The sequence below is a fragment of the Tiliqua scincoides genome, chromosome 2 (assembly GCF_035046505.1).
Source record: "Tiliqua scincoides isolate rTilSci1 chromosome 2, rTilSci1.hap2, whole genome shotgun sequence".
Classification (NCBI taxonomy): domain Eukaryota; kingdom Metazoa; phylum Chordata; class Lepidosauria; order Squamata; family Scincidae; genus Tiliqua; species Tiliqua scincoides.
Window position 1 is genome coordinate 6265699 of NC_089822.1, and position 21845 is coordinate 6287543.

Sequence of the window (21845 nt, forward strand, 5' to 3'; positions counted from 1 at the left end):
CTTTACTCCCTTATAGAATTAAGCGAAGGAACACAGTTCAGCCATTACAATGGAATGACAGACATTACACACAATTGACCAGTTTAGATTTAACTATAAACCATGATTTAACTTCTGGGTTTCTGGGTATTATTATTATTATTGTTAATTATTATTATTATTATTAACAGTATTTATATACCACTTTCAACAAAAGTTTACAAAGCAATTTACAGAGAAAAATCAAATAACTAATGGCTCCCTGTCCCAAAAGGGCTCACAATCTAAAAGATGCAAAACACCAGCAGGCAGCCACAAAAAAGACACTGCTGGGGTGAGGAGGGCCAGTTACTCTCCCCCTGCTAAATAGAAGAGGAGCACCCACTTGAAAAAGTGCCTCTTACCCAATTAGCAAGGGGTACATTTGGACAAACCAGTGTTTCCTTTACTTGGAAGTAATGGGAAACAGGTTTGTGGCAAGCTTTAAATAGAAGCTTCTGATCTCCTCCTCAGCACGTGAAAGACAGAGTAGAGAAATGGGGGGAGGGATCATGGTAGCTTGCACACACTCTAGTTACTGCACCTGAACAGATCACTGAGTGCAAGACATGGGAAAGACATTAGTCATGCTGTAACACAAGTAGGGATAATGTTTAAAGCTTCCTAATATGTGTGCAAACTTCAGCACATGCAACTGGGCTGCTGATTCCAAGTTATATAGAAATTGCACACATGGTAAGAAATGCTGAAGTCCTCTCCTTGAGAAACTCCAGTATTGTAATGGAGTCGCCTACTTCCTTATCTATTACATTCATCGCTGGGGGAACTGAAAGGCATTTGAAGTTGATTGTGGCAGAAGGGGCGCTATGCAGTGGAGATTCTCTGCCTCTGGAAGATGAGCAATGAATGTTACATCAGGGTGAGTGTAAACACCATTTCCCTTTCTGAAAGTGGAATCGATGGTCGTAAGTCTTTTTTACCCCAATAAGATAAGCTGGCAATTTAGAGATGCCTGGTGCCAAAACTTAAGAGAGGTACTGCCCTGTGAGAAACAGGGAGTCACTCTCCAGGTGATTGTTACCTGATGGGCTGCTGTGATGCAAGGACACAGATTACAAGCCATCATATGAAACCATGTCAGACACCTGGGGGATGGAGTGTGTGTCCTGGTAACGGTGGGCAGATTACACCTCAGCAAAAAGTAGGGCCCAGTTGACTGAGCTTCTTTCCCTCCTTCTGCCCATCACCAGAGCCTTGAACAGTGGAAAGGTGCATGCAGGAAAGAGGGGGAGGCACTTGGCAGTATGTTCGCCAAAGCAGACCATGGTGGGGAGGGGGAACAGCTGGGTGTGTAAGCATGGGCTGGCAGTGGCTGCAGCACCCAGTACTTGGGTCCTTTGAATAAACCTCTCCCCATGGGGAACATCATAAGTATGAATAAAGATTTACTTGCCCACATCTCTGCTGAAATCAAACAAGTAAAGCTGTGACCTTCTAACACTTACCTAAGCTTGTAGGTTTGATGAGAACATCAAGGACATCATAAAAAGGGAGGCTCTTCAGCTGAACATCAGGATGCACCGGTGGAACTGGAGGGGACGGCTGCTGCATCTCAAAGCGAGGCTTAGTGTCCTGAAGTAGCACCGAAGCAAGGGGAGAGGAAGGGGATTGAGGAGCAATGGAAGTAGATGGTATTGGGTGGAGTCCAGCCACAGCCAAGTCCGGCTCCACAGAAGAGGAGCTACTGTCCAAATTGAAGACTGCAGGTTTTATAGCAGATAAGTCAGAAAGACCTTCTATTGTCCTGGGATATCGGCGCCTGTAGAGTTCCCTGATCTTTATCTGAACTGCTGGGCTACAGCCACTCTTCAGCAAGTGCAATGCCCTCATCAGGAGGTCATGTTTGCGCCCGCTTTTGTTACGTCCCGCAAAACCCAACAGCACTTGTAGTTCAGAGACCCGAAAACTTGATACCATATTCTAAGAGAAAAAACAGATTAACAGTATGTCAGACACGCATTACATAGTTTGTGGCAGAAACATATATTGCAAGTATAAAAGGGTTGCAGACGTTCTTGGAAAACCACTTCCCTCCCCTCTCTGCAAAGCTCATATACACCATATGATAATCATGTCATGCCACATATTGGCAGAACTACAAGCCAAATCTCCATGCTCTAGCCTTATTTGATCCATCCAATGCACCGCAGTCACTACACGATAGCACAGATTGCACTGCTTTGCTCATATGGATACAGCCCCATTCACACACAGTCAATCAAAGCTATGTTTGTTAACCCATCAGTTTGAGTCTATTAGGAAATTAAAAAAATAAACAGGCATTTACAATAAGATGCTGACAATTCCCAAGGAAACTTCTATTCAAGCATTTCCTCTTCATTTCCTATACATGTCATTAAAGTTATGATCAACACATCATGGACTGTATCCAAATCCCAGCTTGCTTGAACACGAGCTTCTCATGCTATCTAGCACTTGTGCAAGGGACATGGCACAATTTTCAGCGGTTCTCTTTGCTCATCAGCCCCCTGGTCCCCTGCAAATCTGCCCATGGGGACTGCAGGAGCCATCTGAAGTAGATGGAAGGGATATGAGGTGAAGAGGGAATTGGCTAAGCCCACCCACCCCTGACACACACACTTCCGCAACTGCTAGAGCACAAGCAGAAGGTGAAGTTCACAAGCAGCCTAGTTGAAACATTAAAGAAAAATTAGGCCATTAAACAAGAGGGAGGTCTCATTCTTAGTTGGATCTAAACATACAATGGTAGAATTAAAAGGGATCCATGTTTTCAAGCACATGGATCCGTTTTCAGAAAAAGTGAGAGAAAAGCAAATCATATGAGCAGCTTTTAAACTAGTTAACCTGAATTAGTACCCATGATTGGCCTTCTCTGTTCCATCATAATCTTTTAGGAACCACCAAGAAGTTATTCTACACTGCTCCATTTGTGTGGTAAGTTCCAATAGCAAAGACATACAAGGAGAAATTATTAGGAGCTCCCCCACAAATGTGGAACTTTCCCTAGAAAGTCATAGACTTGAAATGCCTTCCAGAAGCACTGAACAACTTTCCTATTCTGGTTAGCTTTTCAGCTGAAGTAGATGTGGGATAAGATTTCTGTAGAACTTATTTGGATTGCTTTCCTACACTGCAAAACCAGAAGTGGAGCATGATCACTCCACTTTCACTTCTAACAAGCTGGGGAGCCCTGTAGACATTCGCGCAGGGCTCCCAGCACCCCAGGACGGCTGCTGCAGGGACTGGTGAGTGCATCCCAGTCCCTGCAGCCCTCCTGAGCGGTGTGATCCTGTGGGTCATGTCGCTGCCTTCCCCTCACCCCCGCTGCCTCCTCCCCCACCCCCACAAGGACTTACAGCAGAGCAAACTCTCCTACAGAGTTTGAAAACTACTATACTATATAACCTACTTTGGGCATCCCTTATAGGACATCCCTTATCTGGAATTCAGAAATACAGAACCTTTTTGAGCACCAACGTGACTTTTTTTTTTTACTTTTTTGTCTAAAGAAATAAAATTACAAACTGTGTTTCATGCACAAAATTAAAAAATATTGTATAAAATTACCTTCAGGTTATGTTTATAAGGTGCATATGAAACAAAAATGAATTTTGTGTTTAGACTTGGGCCCCATCCCCAAGAACTCTCATTATATATATGCAAGTATGTCAAAATAGGGGAAAATCCAGTATCCAAGATGCTTCTGGTCCCAGGCACTTCAGATAAGGGATGCCCAACCTGTATATACCCGAAGGCATCATTTCCACCATGCTTAAGAGTTTCTCACCATCCTCAAAGCAAACCTGCGCAAGAAGCTTGTATTCTTGGAACATGCAGTAGTCCTTTTGGCATATGGCTGGGATAACAATCACATCCCTAGATGCCCTGCTTGGGTACACAGAACAACAGAGGAATAGAGACATCTCCATCCAGCCTTCTGTCCACTTTCAAAACAGTCAGAAGCAGCTTCAGCTTGAACCAGTTGTTTATACTTTGGTTGCTCATCACCTTCAAGTCATAGTACCAATACATATTTCTTAGGAAGTACTTGCCTTTATTATGATTTAATTTCATGGTACATTGTCCTGTACACACTGGCTCCCCCCCCCAAAGCAAACAGTGATCCAAGAAAATTTACAACATGGTTTCTATGTTATTATTTATTCTTTCATTTTATTTTTTGTCACCTTTCTCCTGAAATGGCTTCCAAAGTGACTTACAATAGTGTTAAAAATACATATAAATAAATCAACATAATAATTAAAATACAAAATCTTAAACATTGTTAAAAAAACCAGACAACAGCAATCAAAAATCAGAACAGCAGCAGCAATACAAACCATCAGTAACAGAAGCCACCAATAAAACCAGCAGCCATAACACTAAAAGCACCTTATTGAGGTCAGAAGGCTTCTTAAAGAAGAACATCTTTAGACCCTCCCCCAATACACTTCTAAGGAGGTAGCAGTTCTTAACCCAAAGGAGAGAGAATTCTATAGGACAGGTGCCACTACCAAGAAGGCTCTGTTTCTCGTCATTAGCCCCCTAACTTCTGTCAGGAGAGGCATATCCAGAAGAGCCTTTCTCAAATTACCAAACAGGACAGGTTGGATTATACACAGAAGGTGATCTCTCTCAAATATTCTTGTCCTAGCCATAAAGGGCTTTAAAGATAAAGACCAGCACCTTGAATTGATGCTGGAAACAAACCGGCAGCCAGTGCTGCTGCTGAAGCAGCAGTCTAGCAGAGTCAATCACCAATGCCATAGTCTCTGCACCTTCCGAACGGTCTTCAAGGGCAGCCCCACGTATAGAGTTACAATAGTCTATTCTCGAGTTTACCATGGCATGGACTGTCAGACCTGACTGATACAGGTATGGCCACAGTTTGCACAGCAACCAGAGCTGGGCAAAGACATCCCTAGCCACAGGTGACACCTGGGCATCAAGACCATCCATAAATCCAGGAGAATCCCCAAGCTGCAGACCTGCTCTTTCAGAGGGAGTGTAACCCCATTTAGAGCAGAATGACAATCCAGTTCCTGAATCATAGATTTCCGAACTAGCAGAACTTCTGTCTGGTTCAGATTTAATTTCATCTCGTTAGCCCTCATCCAGACTCCAACCACCTCTAGGCAGTGCTCCATGACATCCATGGTCATCCTGGTATCCAGTGGGAAGGAGAGACGAAGCTAAGGATGATCAGCATACTGATGGCACCCCACTCCAAAATCCCAAGATGACCTCTACTAGAGCGTTCATGTAGATAACACAGGCCGACAAAAGCAACAACTTTATTTAAGTTGTCAAGGATGTTTGAATAAATTTAGGATATTTTTGAGGTGCTAAATCCAAAAATGGCATCTGTTTTGCCCAACTGGCTGTAGTTTACAGGGTCCAGCATAACTACCATATGCTGATTCAAGCAGCTTCCTTGTGAGGTGGCATCGGCTTCCTCACTCAGAAGCTGCTTGAATCAGCATAGAAGGTAGCTATGCCAAACCTCCAAAACTAGAATCAGGTAAAACAGATGCCATTTTTGGATTCAGAATCCCAAATATACCCAAGAATATATCTAACTTTTAAGACAGTAAAATGTGTATAGGCCTGTATAATAAACAACATAGGGATCAAAATTGAACCCTGTGGCACCCCACAGAGTAGGGCATTGTACAGATGTCCTCCATCTGGGGCCTATCAGCCAAGAAGGAGGGGGACCACCACAAAATAGTGCCTCCACCCCCCCATCTCAGCCAAACACCCCAGAAGGACACCCTGACTGATGATGTCAGAAGTAGCTAAGCTGTCCAGCAGGACCTTCAGGGATGCACTCCCGCTATCTAGTCCCCAGGGTAGGTCAGCCACCAAGGATGACCTGAAGACCAATTGAAAGTGATTCAAATAATCTGCTTCATCTTGGGTCCTCTGTAGCTGAGACGCCATCCATTCCCTTGCCCAAAAATGAGAGGTTCAAGACCTGCCAGTAATCCAACACAGCAGAATGAGGGCTTCTTCTGGACAGGACGAACCCCTACCTGCTTTAATGCCAACAGCAGCACCCCTCCCTCAAAGATGAATTTACTACTCCTTCTGTCCACTTGGCCAGCCCCTTGCAGACAGATCTCATCAGCTCTGCTGGGCAAGGATCCAGTGGGCAGGAAGTTACCATTATGTATTTAGGGAAGAAACAGAGATTGTTTGACTCTAACAGGCACAGGATGTATGTTTCAAGATATCAATTTAAACTTGTAGAAGTCACCTGTGCAATTAAGCCTCTTTTAGTCATAGACATGCATCTCATTAAAACCAAAGGTTATAAGAAATCTTTCAAAAAAGTAGTTTGATCTCAACTGCCATTGAAATTCTCCCATTTAAAGGCTTTACCTATCACTTATGTAACCACTCTTTGCAAATACAACACTGCTCTATAGAAAGCTCTCAAAAACCATTGCTAGTTTGATTAAGTCATTTCCCTGCAACGAAGATTGAAGCTGATGATTTTTTAAAAACTGGATTGTTTAAAAACTAGACATACAAAAAACATACTCCTATTGTCTTATAATGGAATCGGTGCATTAACTGCACCAAGCTAAAGAGTGCTTTTCTGTGTAAATGAGGACTGATAATAAGAGGTGCATTTTATGTCAAGCACTGCAGTATATGACCTGTTGCAGCATACAGTATTTATATTATAGGCTTGATACTGGGAACCACAAGTCAGCATGGCAATACAGTTCAGTATCAAGCCAGGTCTTAGGGAGAAGTGAGCCCCTCCACAGCACAGCACAGCCTCTCCCACTACAACTGACCCATGGTATAGGCCAGTCTCACACCAGGTCCCCAGGTTACCAAGCAGGTGGGAAGACAGGGACAAGCCCACCTTGTCAATGGGCTTTGGTAATTGGCACATGGGCAGGGCAAAAAGAGAAAGAAATGCCCACAAGTCTCAACTAGCTCAGCATTTCCTGCTCCTCCTCTCATACCACCCACTGCCAAGCAGGTTCTCTTGCAGCCTCCTATGTTAACACAGAAGCCGGGGGGGGGGGGGAGATCTGATGGGAAGGAAGTAACACGTTGAGTTGGGATAGGTACCCAGACAGAATCACTGCACAACTCTGTTTAGGCTTTAGGACATGCACAACAGCTCCTGGGGCTTGGTGGTACAAAATTATGTACCTCCACGCCCTACCTGTGGAACTAGCCCTCACCTAACCCCTTGCTCCATCAGATTATCCTGTGTCCACCTAGATGACCTTCCGCACTCTCCAATTTTTACACTTTCAGCTGTAAATTAACATATGCAGTTAGATCTATGCAGCACCAATGGAACATTTAAATAGTTTTTTTTCTGGGCCATTTCAAGTAATGTTTTAAAAATCAGTTATATCCAACAAAATTTGGAATTCAAGCTTTTGCCCTTAACCTGGAATTAGAGTATTCTACTAACTCTGGTTTTACTTCCCAATACTTAGCCAGTCCAAAAACACAAAAGTTCAAACACAGTGCTACATAAGGCCAGAATGTATTCGACAGAATATGGAAAAACATGAACTAGGAATAAAAAAATTCCTTAATCCATTTTTGCCTGGTCCACAGGCGTACACAATTGGTCCCTGATGCATATATGCAGCGTTGGGCAGAAATGGCTTAAGATGAAAGAAAAAGTCAGCTCAGGGTCCAGTTCTGCAGCCTCAAGTGAAGGCAAATAAGAGACTTCTTTATACAGACCCAGTACACCACCACTGATTCAAATTCCTTTCGGAAATCAGGAATGCTTAGATAATCACAAAAATTGGGTTAGAGGCTCAGAGACACTGATGCACAGTTTGATCATGAGGTTTGACTAAGAAAGATTCTCCAACAGCCAAATTTGCTGCAATATGGATTTTAAAACTCTGCCTTAAATACTTTGGTGCACATTCCTACCCAGCAGTTCCACAAAACATTGTATTGTTAGCAAAGGTGTATGTTACTAGGTACTAGTACAAATAAAAAAGTGCAGAGAAAATGTCATAAATGTATTCTGCACACCCTGTTCCTAGGTTAATGAAAACGGTGGATGTCTAAATTCATGTGACCAGATAGAACAAATTGGTACAAACTGAAGGAGTCATGGATGAAGTTAATTTTCCAAAAGCCATTTGAGTGTTAGACTATCCTATAAAGTTTAGCCTCTCTGTGCTCACAAAATTATCAAAACTGATGCAGTTACAAAGTCAGGTAAAACATATCTGCAGAAAACTGCAAATGTTCCAATGCAGATAACAATGGTTTTATTATTTTTATAAAATAAAACAAATTTGTTTTTATACAACAACAAATACCTGCATAGTATTTAAACTCTCCCAAGTTAATACAAGCTTGCTGTTTCAATGATCTCCTCCAACAACAGGATGGTTCATACAAGCAACAAACCACTGCTGGTTGTGAACACAAATGCTCCTTCCTTATAAACCCACACCCCCCTTCCCACCGGCAAGAGTTACAACACTGACATCGTTTGTTAGACTACTAGAGCTATGATGCTGTGTGTTGCAGAGAATATTAGAGCTGAAAGGGATCCTGGAAGTAATCAACCCTCTACTCAGAGCAGGCAACCAAACGCAGGGCGGAGGTCTGACAATGGTGTACAAAACATTACTAAACCAAATGTAAAATCAGAGTTGAACCTCACATCCTGAAATGTGTCCAAACCCAAACTGTTTAAGAGAACACAATTTCCTCCAGTGCATAAGCTAGAAAGTAAGAGGCAGCAATGCTTGGACTCGGGAAGGCAAGAAACCATGCTTTGTTTGATCACTTGAACCAGTCCTAAGTTTTAGAAGATAAATGTTTAACCAAATTACATAACAGCAGCCAGCTATAGTAGCCAACAAAGGCATCTGGTAGATTCCAGGATTGCACAAGCTTATTGTTGACAAGTACCTTTTAAAGAGGCATGTCAATTTCCTGTGAAATTCTACTGTAGGTCCAGTTATCATTCCAATGTATATGAAGACAGGCAATGCAATTTGTTGTATAGTCTGGCCACATCTTATGTGACGGTTATGTTCCAAGTTTGGGCCTAAAGTCAAAATTGTGCATATAGTCAGAACTCCTTTGAATAAAACAAAAACATTCTCTCTCTTTAAGAACTAAAAGAACAATGTGAAAGAGACATCACAACTGAGAGGACTGAGGGAACAGCAGCTTCTTTCTCCCATTTCAGGTTTGTTCCAGGGCATAAAGACAGTAAGTGAATTGCCTACAGTACCATTTACACTGTCGCTTTGCTCTGCCTTTTACAGTGCTTATATTTGCACAAGTCAGCCATGTGTAAGATGCAGGCTGACTGTAATGGGCAAAAAGGTGGCAAGTGGAAAACCTGAGAAATATCCATGAAGGTTTTTATTTTGCATATACAACATGGACACATCCTTACTCCACCTATCAAACATAAATTAGTGAAATATATGGTTAGTCAGCAGTGGATATGCCAAAAACTAGTATTTTTTTCTGCCCAGGAAGAAAGCTTTCATAATGGAGGAAAGATATTCCAAGCAGAATTGCCCAGCATAAAGGATGTCACAGAAAGTAGTACATCTTCGTAAAGGCATTAAGTTCACACAAAGAAACCAGGCAATGGAGATGACAGCACAAGTGATGAGATACAGAAGCATCAGATCCTCCTCCTATTTTTACTAACATATTGTGTGAAAATAAGCTAGGGTCAATAAACTCTCAACAGGCAACAGAACAGTACCAAGTTATTTCATGTATTAATCCTCAATATAAAATATTTCAGAGATTAAAAAGTGAAAGACAAGCTTCTCATAAACAAACAACAAGAGGCTGTAAATGGAACACACACATAGATTGCAATCCTATACACACTTACCTGGGAGTAAGTCCCATTGAATTCAGAAAGACTTACTTTTGGTGTACATTGCCATCATGCTTAGGATTGCTCGAAAGTGAATGTTAATCTATAACCTTTAACATTCATTCTCTGCCATTTCTTAAGTTAACATAAGTTCAAAAAGACAATGAAAAATGGGGGGGGGGGGGAGAGAACCATCACCACATACAAGAATAGCACTTTTAAATAATTATTTTACATCACAATCTCTCTCTTGTACACCACACAATACAAACTATTTCTGGTCACACAAGGTGATTTTTTTGGTAAATCCAAATAAAGGGAAATTAGAACCCGCACATTCCCCACTAAGCCAGTCTACTCCATCAAAACAAACATGACCAAATGCAAGTTATTCAAAGTTATAACAGGACAATATTAAGTAACACAGAGAGTGTAATTGCATCTAATGTAAACCATAAAGCAACTTAATGGAGATGTGACAATTACTTGTACGTAGTTGTTGAATGCACAAGTAGTATGGTAGCTTCTCCTTCCAGCAGCAAATGAGTGTTAGACAGCAACCAGCTCAAATAACCACATTATTTATTAAGGCTCTTAGGTTTGGAGGAAAATATCTTTGCTTCAGGCTTGCCAGATTCACACATATACCAACAATCTGATCCTAGGCATGCTTCCTCAGAAGTCCCACTTCATTTGATGGGTCTCTTGTGTAAGTAAGAATACACAGGAAGGTAGACTACAACTTGCAAAGGACTGAGTGATCTATGGTGTCAGTGCAAGGGGAAAAGCAGCACACAAATTTACTGCTTTGGAAGACGCAGTAAATGGGACATATTGAAAGAACTGCATGGGGCAGGGGGAGGGAGAAGAAAATTGAACAATAAGGTGAAAGGGAGAGCAGAGGTGAGGATGTGCTACCAGAGCTATCATACTTGGAAGTGATCAAGAGGGGAGAAAATTTAGAAGAGGGGATACAGAAAGCAGGAGAGATGAACAGAAAAAATTGGCAGGACCCTCAAATACAGGATGAGGGAGCCAGAGAAACAGACTTTCTAGTTGAGCCTTGCAAGGTGAAAGAAGAAGGATGACCACATGTGAGAGCACTGCTGAAAGCAGAGCAGGGGCCCAGCTTTGCAACATGTAAAAGCAGAGATACCAAGTAAGGGATGGAGAGCTGCAGAGTGAAGAGGATGAGGAATGTGGCAATGGGGGAAGACAGCCCTTGAATGGGGCATCCACCTTGGGAAGTTTAGCAGGAAAAGATGCAAGAAGGGGATGGAAGGTGTGAGAAGGGAAACACTAACTGCCAGGAGAAAACCAGAAATGCCAGCCCATGGGCTGGCATGGGGACTGGAGGGGGATGGTGGGAGGATGGCCAGGAATGAGATAGCTCAGTGTTCTTCAACCTTGGGGTCAGGACCCAAATGAGGTCGCAAAGCCTCAGTTGTGGGGTTGCAGCAACTTACAGAAATGAAAAGGTTGAAGACCACTGAACTTGAGCATCACCAGGCAAAGGGGAAGGCATCTGATGTACCCCTTCAGGTAGGAGATTGTGTCCCAGTCCTCCTCAGGTTTTCAGCAATAGTGCAGACATGGCTTTCACTAGAGCCAGTTAACCTTCATAGTTAACCTTTTCTGTCCTCTCTAAAAAGATTTGGTTACAGCAGTGATTTTAAACCTTTTTCATCTCACAGCACACTGACAAGGCACTAAAATGGTCAAGGAACACCACCAGGTTTTTGACAATCGACAAGGCACACCATGCTGCCATCTCCCATTGGCCCTATTAATAAATGACCTTCCCCCAAATTCCTGTGGCACACCTGTGGACCACTTGCGACACACCAGTATGCCACAGCACAGTGGTTGAAAATGGCTAGGTTACAGTGAACAATGATAGGTGGGTGTTATGGTGGGTGGAAAGAAACGGGAGTAGGAAGACAGGGGGCTGGACGGGGGTTGGGAATTGACCATGGGGTCCCCAGTCTCATGCTTTATATGCTGGGGTTGTGGCATGAAAAAGGTTGAAGACCACTGCAGTGGTATCGATGGAGGGGGTGCAAAGCACTAAGTTTTGCAGGGAGCCTCCCCTTGGTGTGCAAGCAGCCCCCCCACCAGCCAGGAAGAGCTGGCATGAGCCTCTTCTCTGGCATGTGCCTCCCACCACCTGGAGTGGCTCTGAAGGGAAGGGGGGTACTTGTGCGCTGTGGGGAGGCTCCCTGCAGAACCGAGTGCTTTGCACCCCCTGCCCAGAAAGGCTCCGAAGGGGAGGGGCTGCTTGCATGCGGTGGGGACCCCCACACCCCCTCTAGCTAATGCTGTGCACCCCCTGTGGTCCCACCGCCCGGAGGGGCTGCGAAGGGGAGGGGCTGCTTGCATGCTGTGGGGAAGCTCCCAGCAGGCCTCAGTGCTTTGCTCTCGCTCCCCAGGGTGGCTCCGTAGGGGAGGGGCTGTGTGCACGCCGTGGGGCGTCTCCCTGAGACACACAGCCCCAGGCCACGCGTGTCTGCTCGGAGGCAAGGGGGCAACTCCCAGGAAGGGTGGCCAGGGACCAGCTGCAGCTGCAGCTGCTCGCCCCCCCCCCGGCTACGCCATTGAGCAGCAGGAGAGCGCAGGGCGGTGCGGGAGGACAAAGAGGAGGACCCCTGAGAGGGCGGGGCCCCATGGCCACGCCCCCAGAGGCTATTGCGGGGCCACCGGCCCCTCCGCCGGCCAGCAGCAGGGCTGCCTTTCTTTGAGCGGCCAGCGGGGAGGGGCGCGAGGAGGCCCCGCGCCTCAGGGCCAGCCCTGAGAAGACCGGCTCCCGCGCGAGGGGCTGAGGGACGCGCTCCCGCCGACCAAAGAAGGGGAGGGGGACCCTCACCCTGAGCTCCTCGAAGTCCGCCATCTTCCAGCCGCCGCCGCCACCATCCTGCACGCTCCCCGCGCCCCTCCGCCGCCGCCGCCCCCTCCCCCACGGACGCCGCCAGCCCAGTGACGTCGGGGGCGGGGCCGGCACATGCCACGCCCCCAGCGCTGCCGGAGGGGCGGGGCGCTCGCCTGCCTCAGCCGGACTCCTTCCCGCCTTCCCTCTGAGGGAGGAGGCGGGCTGTGGTCCTGGCCCAGCCCGGTTGACTCCAAGGGCTCCTGCTTCTGAGCAGGCCGGCCGGCAGGGGGCGCTCGCGGGCGCCGCACCACAGCCCAGGCCTCGCCTGTCTACTCAGAGCTCAACCCCGTGGCGCTCAGCGGGGCTTCCTCCCAGGAAAGTGCAGCCGCAGCCTGTGCAGGTCTACTCGGAAGTCAGTCCCATTACACGCAATGGGGCCTGTTCCCAGGAAAGTGCACAGCACTGCAGCCCATGCCCATCCACACTTTCCTGGGAGTAGGCCCCATTGACTCTAATGGGACTTACTTCTGAGTAGACCTGCATGGAAGCGGGCTGTTAAATGGCTCATGAAACAAACAAAATAAAGCTGTCAACAAGAACAAGCTGCATTAAGCGATTCTTTGTTAATCATTAAATATGTATAAAATAAACCATTTAATTAATATTAATTAATGTTTAATAATTAACAAATAATATTCAGAATATTGATAATATTGTCATAACAGGATTAATATAAATATAACAATATTTAAATATAAATAATATTAACAATATTGATAATGTTACATTAGTAATATATAGTATTAATATAAAATAATATAACTTAACAATATTGATAAATATTTAATTGTTATTAGATGTTCAACTTAATAAAATTATTTGATAATAAACTTAAATTAATTATTAGTTTATTAAAATTAGTTGATAAATTGAATTTATTGCTATTTTAAAAAACCTAATAAAATGAATGAACTTAACAGCCCAATCCTATGCATGTCTACTCAGAAGCAAGTCCCATTAGAGCCAATGGGGCTTACTCCCAAGAAAGTGTGGATAGGATAGGGCTGTAAGGGCTCAGTCCTATCCAACTTTCCAGCTCCAGTGTAGCCACAATACAGTCCCATGGTAAGGGAACACCCATACCTTGAGAAGGCCCCAGTGACTGCCTCTCCAGGACAGGATGCAGCAAACAACACTGCACTGGCACAACTGCCCCAGCACTGGAAAACTCTCCAACTTTCCAGCACCCTCAAAGCAACCCAGAGGTAAGGGAACAAATATTCCCATACTTTGTGGAGGCCTCTGAGACTCCCTCCCCATCACAGGAAGCAGTTCATAACCCATTGGCATAGCAGCACCAGCACTGGAAAATTGGATAGGATTGGGCCCTACAACAAGAAAAATCTACATTCTATCTGTGTGGCTAAAATAATAGACCATTTGCTTCTTTTTAATAGTGGCCAAATCCAGCGTGGGGGGGGGGGGTTGCCTAGTGGTCCTGCCAATTTTGCCAGATGTCCTTTTCAAGGGACATTCCCAATTCTGAATTCACTTCACAGAAGGCCATAACAATTGTTATGTTGTACACAATTGTTGTGTAAGACAACACAGAAGTACAGACAAGACAGCAAGGGGTGTAACACCCTTTATTTTGAAGCTATTAGTATAGGGCTAGGATTCCCTTTCTTGCCAACTTTGTAATTCTTGGCCCTGTAAATTAGAATACAAACACAAGGGGAGTTCCATCATACTGCTTGTCTTGGCCTCATTTCAGAAGCCACATCATTATCATAGGTGCCTTGTTTTTTTAAAAAAAAAATAAGCAGGGGTCAAAGGTCCACTTAATCTGAAAAGGCAACTTGCAGCCCAATCCTATCCTTCCCCCCCAGCACAGCCAAGCCGAAAGCAGGCAGTCTGTATCCAGCAAGGAGGGGCTGATTGGAAGGCAAAAAGGAAATTAAATCCCTTTACACCTCTATAAGTGGTCTTTTCTCCTCTAAATAGATTGGATGAACCCCTACCTAATTAAGGGCCAATCTTATCCCACTTTCCAGCACTGATGCAGCCTTGACATGAGCTGTGTGCTGCAGGGGAAGTCAAGGAGGACTGTTCAAGGTAGGAGAACATTTGTTCACTTACTTCAGGGCTGCACTGCAGCTGTATCATCACTGGAAAGTTGGATAGGATTGGGCCCTTGGTCCCCATGATCCCTTGGTTTGTTTTCCTCAATGGTTAAATGGGTGACTTTTGCCCCAACTTTAAATTAATGCCTGCAAGTGCCTTATCCCAATGTGGATTTCTTTGTTGAAAAGCAATTGCACTTCTGTTCTCTAAACCCCAACTTGGGGGCCAGATGCGGCCCATGGCAAGCCTCTATTTGGCCCACAGCCAGCCTCTTGTCCCCTGAAAGCCCCTGGCCCACTTGGCCAAATATGACTGGAACTCTGCTCTGGTTGTGTCTGAAGGGTGTTCTAAGGGCCAGAGAGTTTGAAGGAATGAGCCCATTCATTTATTCACTCATTTAAGTTCCATCTCTAATTTATTTATATAAATTTTATATTTAAATTTTTTTCAGCCCCCAACACCGTGCCAGATATTTGATTTTTGCCCGTTGGGCAAAAAAGGCAGGGTACAAATTAATAAAATAATAATAATAATGTGGCCCTCTGGCCATGAAGTTTGGAGACCCCTGCTCTATACAAACATCCAAATCTTGCTTAACAGTTCTGTTCATAGGATCTGGAAACCATTTCTGTCCCAATTACACTCTCTCCAGGGAAACACCACCAAAACCTGAACACTGACCATTCAGGCCAGGAAACGTGCTAAATCTAGGTGACTTTTCTTGGACCTGTTTTAGGCTTGCTGCCATGTTAGTAGTATATAAACATTCCAAAATAAAGTAAAAAACAGAGTGTAGCTAAGGCTTCCTTGACTTGAGGCATCCACCACTTACAATTGCAGCATCCTCCTGGCCCTGGAGGGAAAGAGTTTGCTAGGAGTTAACTCCTTCCTAGCTGGTCAGCATCTTGGCCTGGCAGGCAAAGCCCAGCTCACATCTTGTTTGCTCTGGCTTAGCATTCTCAGACTCAGCAACCCAACTAGGTAACCCCCTCTTATCCTGTTTTTGGGAGCCTGCTCTGATAGGCTGGTTTTACAGTAACTGACATTCAAATTTTTTACTCCCATCAGGTTAGCAAAACTGGGCCAATGACATGTAAGCTAGTTTTGGTTAAGGCTATTGCTCTCTGGTGATACCAGGCAATCTAGGGACTCCAATTTACATCTGAAAGAGGAAGGTGATGTGGGATACTTGACTAGAGCTCTGGTCAGAAAGAAGACTGTGAGAGGCTGTTTCCTGGATCAGCCTCTTCTACAAAGACAGCTGTGGGGGGTGGAGGTGGAAGAGGAGTTTTCTCAGGTATCGGATGCTTGCTCATGACAGCTGCTATGATGAAAAGGAAGCAGAGAAGGACTGGGTTGGTCCCTTGGGGAACCAGCTTATCTACCCTTGCAGTTGAAGAGTTTTCTTCTGACACTCTTGACAGGAACACTTAAAAAACACAGTTTAGTAAAATGATCATTTGTAGCCCCAATACCTCCAAGGAGCACATACCTCTCCAAACAGCTATTGTTCTATGTACAATGCTGTTTTAATAAAAGACTGGAGGGGGGGGGAGAGAAAGAGAGAGTGAGCAAATGTGTTGGAGCCACTGGGTCACAATAGAAAAGTTGGGACTTTCTCACAGCTATGTGCAGCCCTGACTATACAGCTGGATTTGGGAGGAGCCAGACATACAGAAAACAAATGTTTCTATAGGGTCACAAGACTAGTCCAAGGTATTACTAGTGCAATCATTTCCTGCCTGAAAGCAGGGTTGAAGCAATAAGACATTTGCACTAACAGGGATTTTATATGTTAATGAGTAAGGAAACTAGAGTGTGCAAGCATTATTCTTGATTGATTATTATGAAGCATAACTGTGTGTGCACTTGGGTACGTAATGCAACACTTCCCAACTTAAAATAGAAACAGAAAAGAACATTTTTGTGCCTCATTGTCAGGGAAGGAGCCAGCAGAGAGCCACCTGAAGGAGAATAGCACCTAATGGTTAATACTCACATACCCCTTCCTCCTCTCCACTTTTTCTCTTTAGTTCAGCAGCTGAAGGGGAGAGGAGGAACTGGTAAGTCTATCTGCTGCCACCACCTAAGGAGACCAGGGCAGAGGGGGTCATCTGGGAAAACTACCCAAATCAGGAAAGCATAGAACAGGGGTCCTTATTTACAGTCAAAATACAGTAGCTCCTACAAGTGATCAGATGAAACAACCCACTGAACACAGGCAAAGAGTCAAAATGTATTAGTTTTACTCAGTGCTTTTTTTGTAAAAAAAAAAAAAAAAGTGCAGGAACTGACAACTTAATCTTTTATTTATTTATTTATTTTTAAACCATTTATTATCAGAGAAATAAGTAATAAGATACAACTAGACGTAGGACTAAACACACACACACCCCGTGTGAGCTCCCTGATAGCAAAAGCACTCCTGCCACAGCTGGAGTGAAACACCCCTTTTTTTTTTAGGTGGGGAGGTTCTCCATTGGGCTATAGGAAAGCCTATAGTTAAAGTGTTCAGAACTAATATATAAGGTCTTGAGCCCAGCTGGTGGCCATCAGCACCTCAAGTATTAGTTCCAAACACTTTGAGCCTAAGACTTCCTATGGCTCAATTGCTAAAGTGCTGGTCTGTGGAGCCAGAGGCTAGGAATTCAAATCCCTATGAGGAATAAATTTTTTTCCTTTTTTAGGAGGGGAGGTGCTCCATGGCTGCAAAATATAAAGGTTGGTTGCCAGTTGCCAAAAGGGGGGCCAGTTGAGGCTGCAAAACTCCTCAAAGTTCAATCCCAGGCAGGCTTTGAGTTCCGGTGCATTCCATAACAAAAAAAGCCCTGGTTTTACTAAATGCTCAAAAGAAAAAGAAATTAAACCAATGGGGAAGGGTAAAAAAATACAAGAAGCTGGTGGATAGAAAATGCCTGACTGTCTGCATGGACATAGAGAAACAGTTAGAGGTGCTTGATTCCAGTGAGTAAGAGATAGGCCTACAGCTTAAGTGTTACTAAATGAGCTTACTTCTGAGTAAGGTAAATAACACCATTTTCAAACACCTCTAGAAATAGCTTGACTAAACTGGATGGAGTAGCTACTTGCAGTAATTCCTAGCAAAGAGAGCCTCAATACTACACAACAGAAAGCACTGAACACCCCTAACCTTGGCTTAGCTAAACAAAAAGAGAAAACAGAACCAAATCATTTCCAGAAATGAATCCAGCAAGAAATAGTCCTTGCTGTAGCTACTTATGTTGTCCCAGGAATCCCAATTCCTGAACTTCTTAGTAAGTGGCTTCCACTTTTGCAAAACAGCATTAGATTTCATGGCAGACATAGATAAGCATCTCCCTGTGCTTGAACTTAAGTACCCTAGATTTGATGATGTCATTGAATTACCTGATTAGAGGAGTGGAGCCCACCTGGCCACTGCATCTCAGCCTAAGACAGACAGGTTTCCCTGCCCAGTCAGTACACTCATGTCAACCTCAATAGGTAGCTTGGCTACTGCAGCCATGAAGGAGGACCAAAGGCACATCAGCACATGGCTCTCTTTCAAACAAAGAAGGAGGATGTTACTGAAGCAGGATGTCCCCACAGCTTTTAGGCTGCTGAACTGCATAGAAAGTTCTTGGGGATTAGCAGCATTCAAAAATAAGGAAAATTAGGTAAGAAATAGAGGGGAAAAACAAGGTATAGAGGTATAAAAACAAGGTATAAAAACAAGAAATAGAGGGGAAAAACAAGGCCATGCTAATTAATGCATAATTACTACATGGCTTATAATGTAGCATTCTGAAGCTGTCCCACCTCTAAATGTAAAGGTCTTTTCCAAATGGAAACAGTTTTTCATTTGTGCTAATTAACGGCCCAATCCTATCCAAATTTCCAGTGCTGGTGCTGCTGTGCCAATGGGGTATGCACTGCTTCCTGTGTTGGGAAGGCAGTCACAGAGGCCTCCTCAAGGTATGGGAACATTTGTTCCCTTACCTCAGGGTTGCATTGCGGCTGCACTGATGCTGGAAAGTTGGATAGGACTGGGCCCTGAGTGGCCCCAGTTCAGTGCCAGACTACGCATTATAAGAAACACACATTTGGGCCAGTTCTTCTAAAGCAGTGATTCCCAAACTTTTTAGCACTGGGACCCACTTTTTAAAATGACACTCTATCGGGACCCACCCAACTTTACACGAGGTTTATCGGATCAGGATCATTCTGATGGCCTTGTGTTCCCCTTCACCTGGCTTTCAGTAAGATCCAAGCCATGGTCACCTACTCATGAGTAAATGCACATATGTGGGTCATAAGGCCTTTCATAAGGCTCAATTCATTTTCCTTGTGAGTTGAGGGGAACTTCCTTCTTGAGAGTTTGTGGGGCCCTGCATCCATTAAATTGGGACCATTCTGGTGCATTCCCTTAGATCTGCCCTTCAAAGTGGACAAAGGCACAGTCATTATCATGACCTACTAGTAGGTACTGACCCATAGTTTGGGAACCACTGTTCTAAAGTCTTACTTAAACCGTACATGGAGTACAGCAAAACCACAGCGGGCGGGAGGGGGAGATTATTTTTTTTTGCCCTGATGTTGTTTTGATCCAGATTGTGCCCTTCTCCAACATGCTATTTTAAGAAAACTTTGGAAAAGAACTGGCCAAAGCATATGTTTTTCCTGACGTGATTTGGCTCTCATGTTTAATGGTTAAACTTGCAGCTCAGATGGAAGAGGTGGAATGCAGCGCAAGTGGAAGAGGGATGCTGCAAGTCCATCAGTACAGGAAGAAAAAAAAAAGAGGCCTTGAACTGCAGTCTAGAAGAAAGAAAAACAGGTCAATATAACTGGTATAGCCATCCCAGGGAATAGCAGAATGGAAGAAAAAGAACTGGAAAAAATAAAAAAGTACAGAGATTTACAAGTAGAAATTGAGAGGCCTTGAAGCACTGGCATACCTAGAGGGGGGCAAACAGGGCAAATGCCCTGAGCGCTAACCCTCCAGGGGCACCTCTCAGGCCCGGGCCCCCGCCCAGGAGCGCTGCAGAGAGGCAGCTCTGTCAGCGCTTCGGTGCCGACTGAGCCACCCCCTCCCCTCCTCCTTTATAGGAGGATAGGAGACAGGTGCCCTAGAGAGGCACTGACACTCTAGGGCACCCATCTTGTGTCCTTCTATAAAGGACGAGGGGAGGGGATAGGTGGCCCAGTCGGCACTGAGACGTTGCCTGAGAGGCAGCATCCCGCTGCCTCCCAGGAGCGCTCCTGGGCGCCCCTGCTCCGCATCTGAGGGCGTCACTCAGAGGCAGAGTGGAACTGGCGCGCACCTGCTCTGAATTCGGAGGAGACGCGTGCCGCTTCCTGGCCCGGGGTGCCCCTGCTCTGCCTCTGAGGGCATCCCTCCGAGGCGGAGCGGAACCGGCACGCGCCTCCTCCGTTCGGAGGAGACACATGTCTCTTCCCAGGTCCCCAAGGAGCCTTCCACGCTGCTTGCAAGGGGTGCGGAAGGCTCCGTGGGGGCCTCAGCTACCTCTTCCGTTCTCCCTTGTTTTCAAAGGGGGAACGGAGGAGGCAGCTGTGTGGAAGTAATAGCCATGAGGATGACGTCACCGCAAATATTTCTGGGTCAGGTGTGGGGGGCAGAGAAGGGGGGGTTAAATGGGGTGTGGGGGGCAGAAAACTGGGGGTGACCCAGGCGCGGGGACCCCCAGGAACACCTCTGCATTGAAGAGCACCTGAACAGCATTGGGGCCACAGAAATTGCCATCCACCAGCTACAGAAAGCAGCTTTACAGGGAGCAGCTTACATCTTGCAAGGATATTTATAACAGCAAAATAGGACAAAAACCAGGCATCCCAGGTCCTTGGGAAGGACTCGATGTCTGGATAAAACAGTCAATAACATCTACCTGACTATGTGAGGATATTATTTGTTATCTGGTGTGCTCCCTGGGGCATTTGGTGGGCCGCTGTGAGATACAGGAAGCTGGACTAGATGGGCCTATGGCCTGATCCAGTGGGGCTGTTCTTATGTTCTTATCTTCTTATGTGAAAATATAACAACAACAAAATTTTAACTGTAGCTCACTGAAATAGCACCATCAGACCTGCAAAAAGTGGTGCTTTTGTGAGCATCATACATACTGCGCCAATAGCTAATTGATATTCAGGGAGAAGCTGGTGTCCTCTGTCTTGGTGCGAGAGGAACTGGAGAAAGTGGAAACCTCTGCCTCTGTGAGAGGGGGACAGGGGAGAAGGTGGGGACCTCTGGCTCCGTGAGAAAGGACAGGGGGTAAGAGAGTTCAGTAAGAGGGGATGCTGTATTTAATAGTGAAGTGAAAGTGACTGAATGCTGAGTGGAGTATGTGGTCCATGTTGTGTGGTTTATGGGTCAACCCTGCAGAAGGGTCATGTGACATCTCAAGGAAGTTGGGGGGTGGGAGTGCAGACACCATTAATAGAGTGATTGGATTTTTAAAAAACATTTATTTTAATTTTGGGTTCCAAGTTTTATTGTGTTTTATTGTTTTTTAAATGTTTTATTTTTATACCCATTTATATATTTTATGTTTTTATATGATTTCTTTGTCAGCCGACTTGAGTGTCCTTTGCTGGGACAGAAAGGAGGGGTATAAATTATATAAATAAATAAATACTGAGGTCTCACACTGAGACTTGTACCAATAGCTGAGCCCCCGTTAACAACTGTCAGCCCAATCCTATCCACATAAGAACATAAGAACAGCCCCACTGGATCAGGCCATAGGCCCATCTAGTCCAGCTTCCTGTATCTCACAGCGGCCTACCAAATGCCCCAGGGAGCACACCAGATAACAAGAGACCTCATCCTGGTGCTCTCCCCTACATCTGGCATTCTGACTTAACCCATTCCTAAAATCAGGAGGTTGCGCATACACATCATGGCTTGTACCCCATAATGGATTTTTCCTCCAGAAACTCGTCCAATCCCCTTTTAAAGGCGTCTAGGCTAGACGC

At 44.9% G+C, this 21845-nt stretch overlaps 1 protein-coding gene across 4 annotated transcripts in view; it reads right to left on the reverse strand.

The window, feature by feature from the left end:
- Positions 1 to 12809, reverse strand: part of PIAS2 (protein inhibitor of activated STAT 2) — a 32030-nt gene extending 19221 nt beyond the window's left edge. For all 4 annotated transcript variants that reach the window (XM_066614991.1, XM_066614992.1, XM_066614990.1 and 1 more), the window contains exons 1-2: positions 12747 to 12809; positions 1485 to 1959 (exon numbers count right to left, since the gene is read on the reverse strand). In XM_066614991.1, the coding sequence (XP_066471088.1) occupies positions 1485 to 1959; positions 12747 to 12770 (499 nt within the window). In that variant the 5' untranslated portion in view covers positions 12771 to 12809. The remainder of the gene's footprint in view (positions 1 to 1484; positions 1960 to 12746) is intronic.
- Positions 12810 to 21845: the final 9036 nt, after the last annotated feature.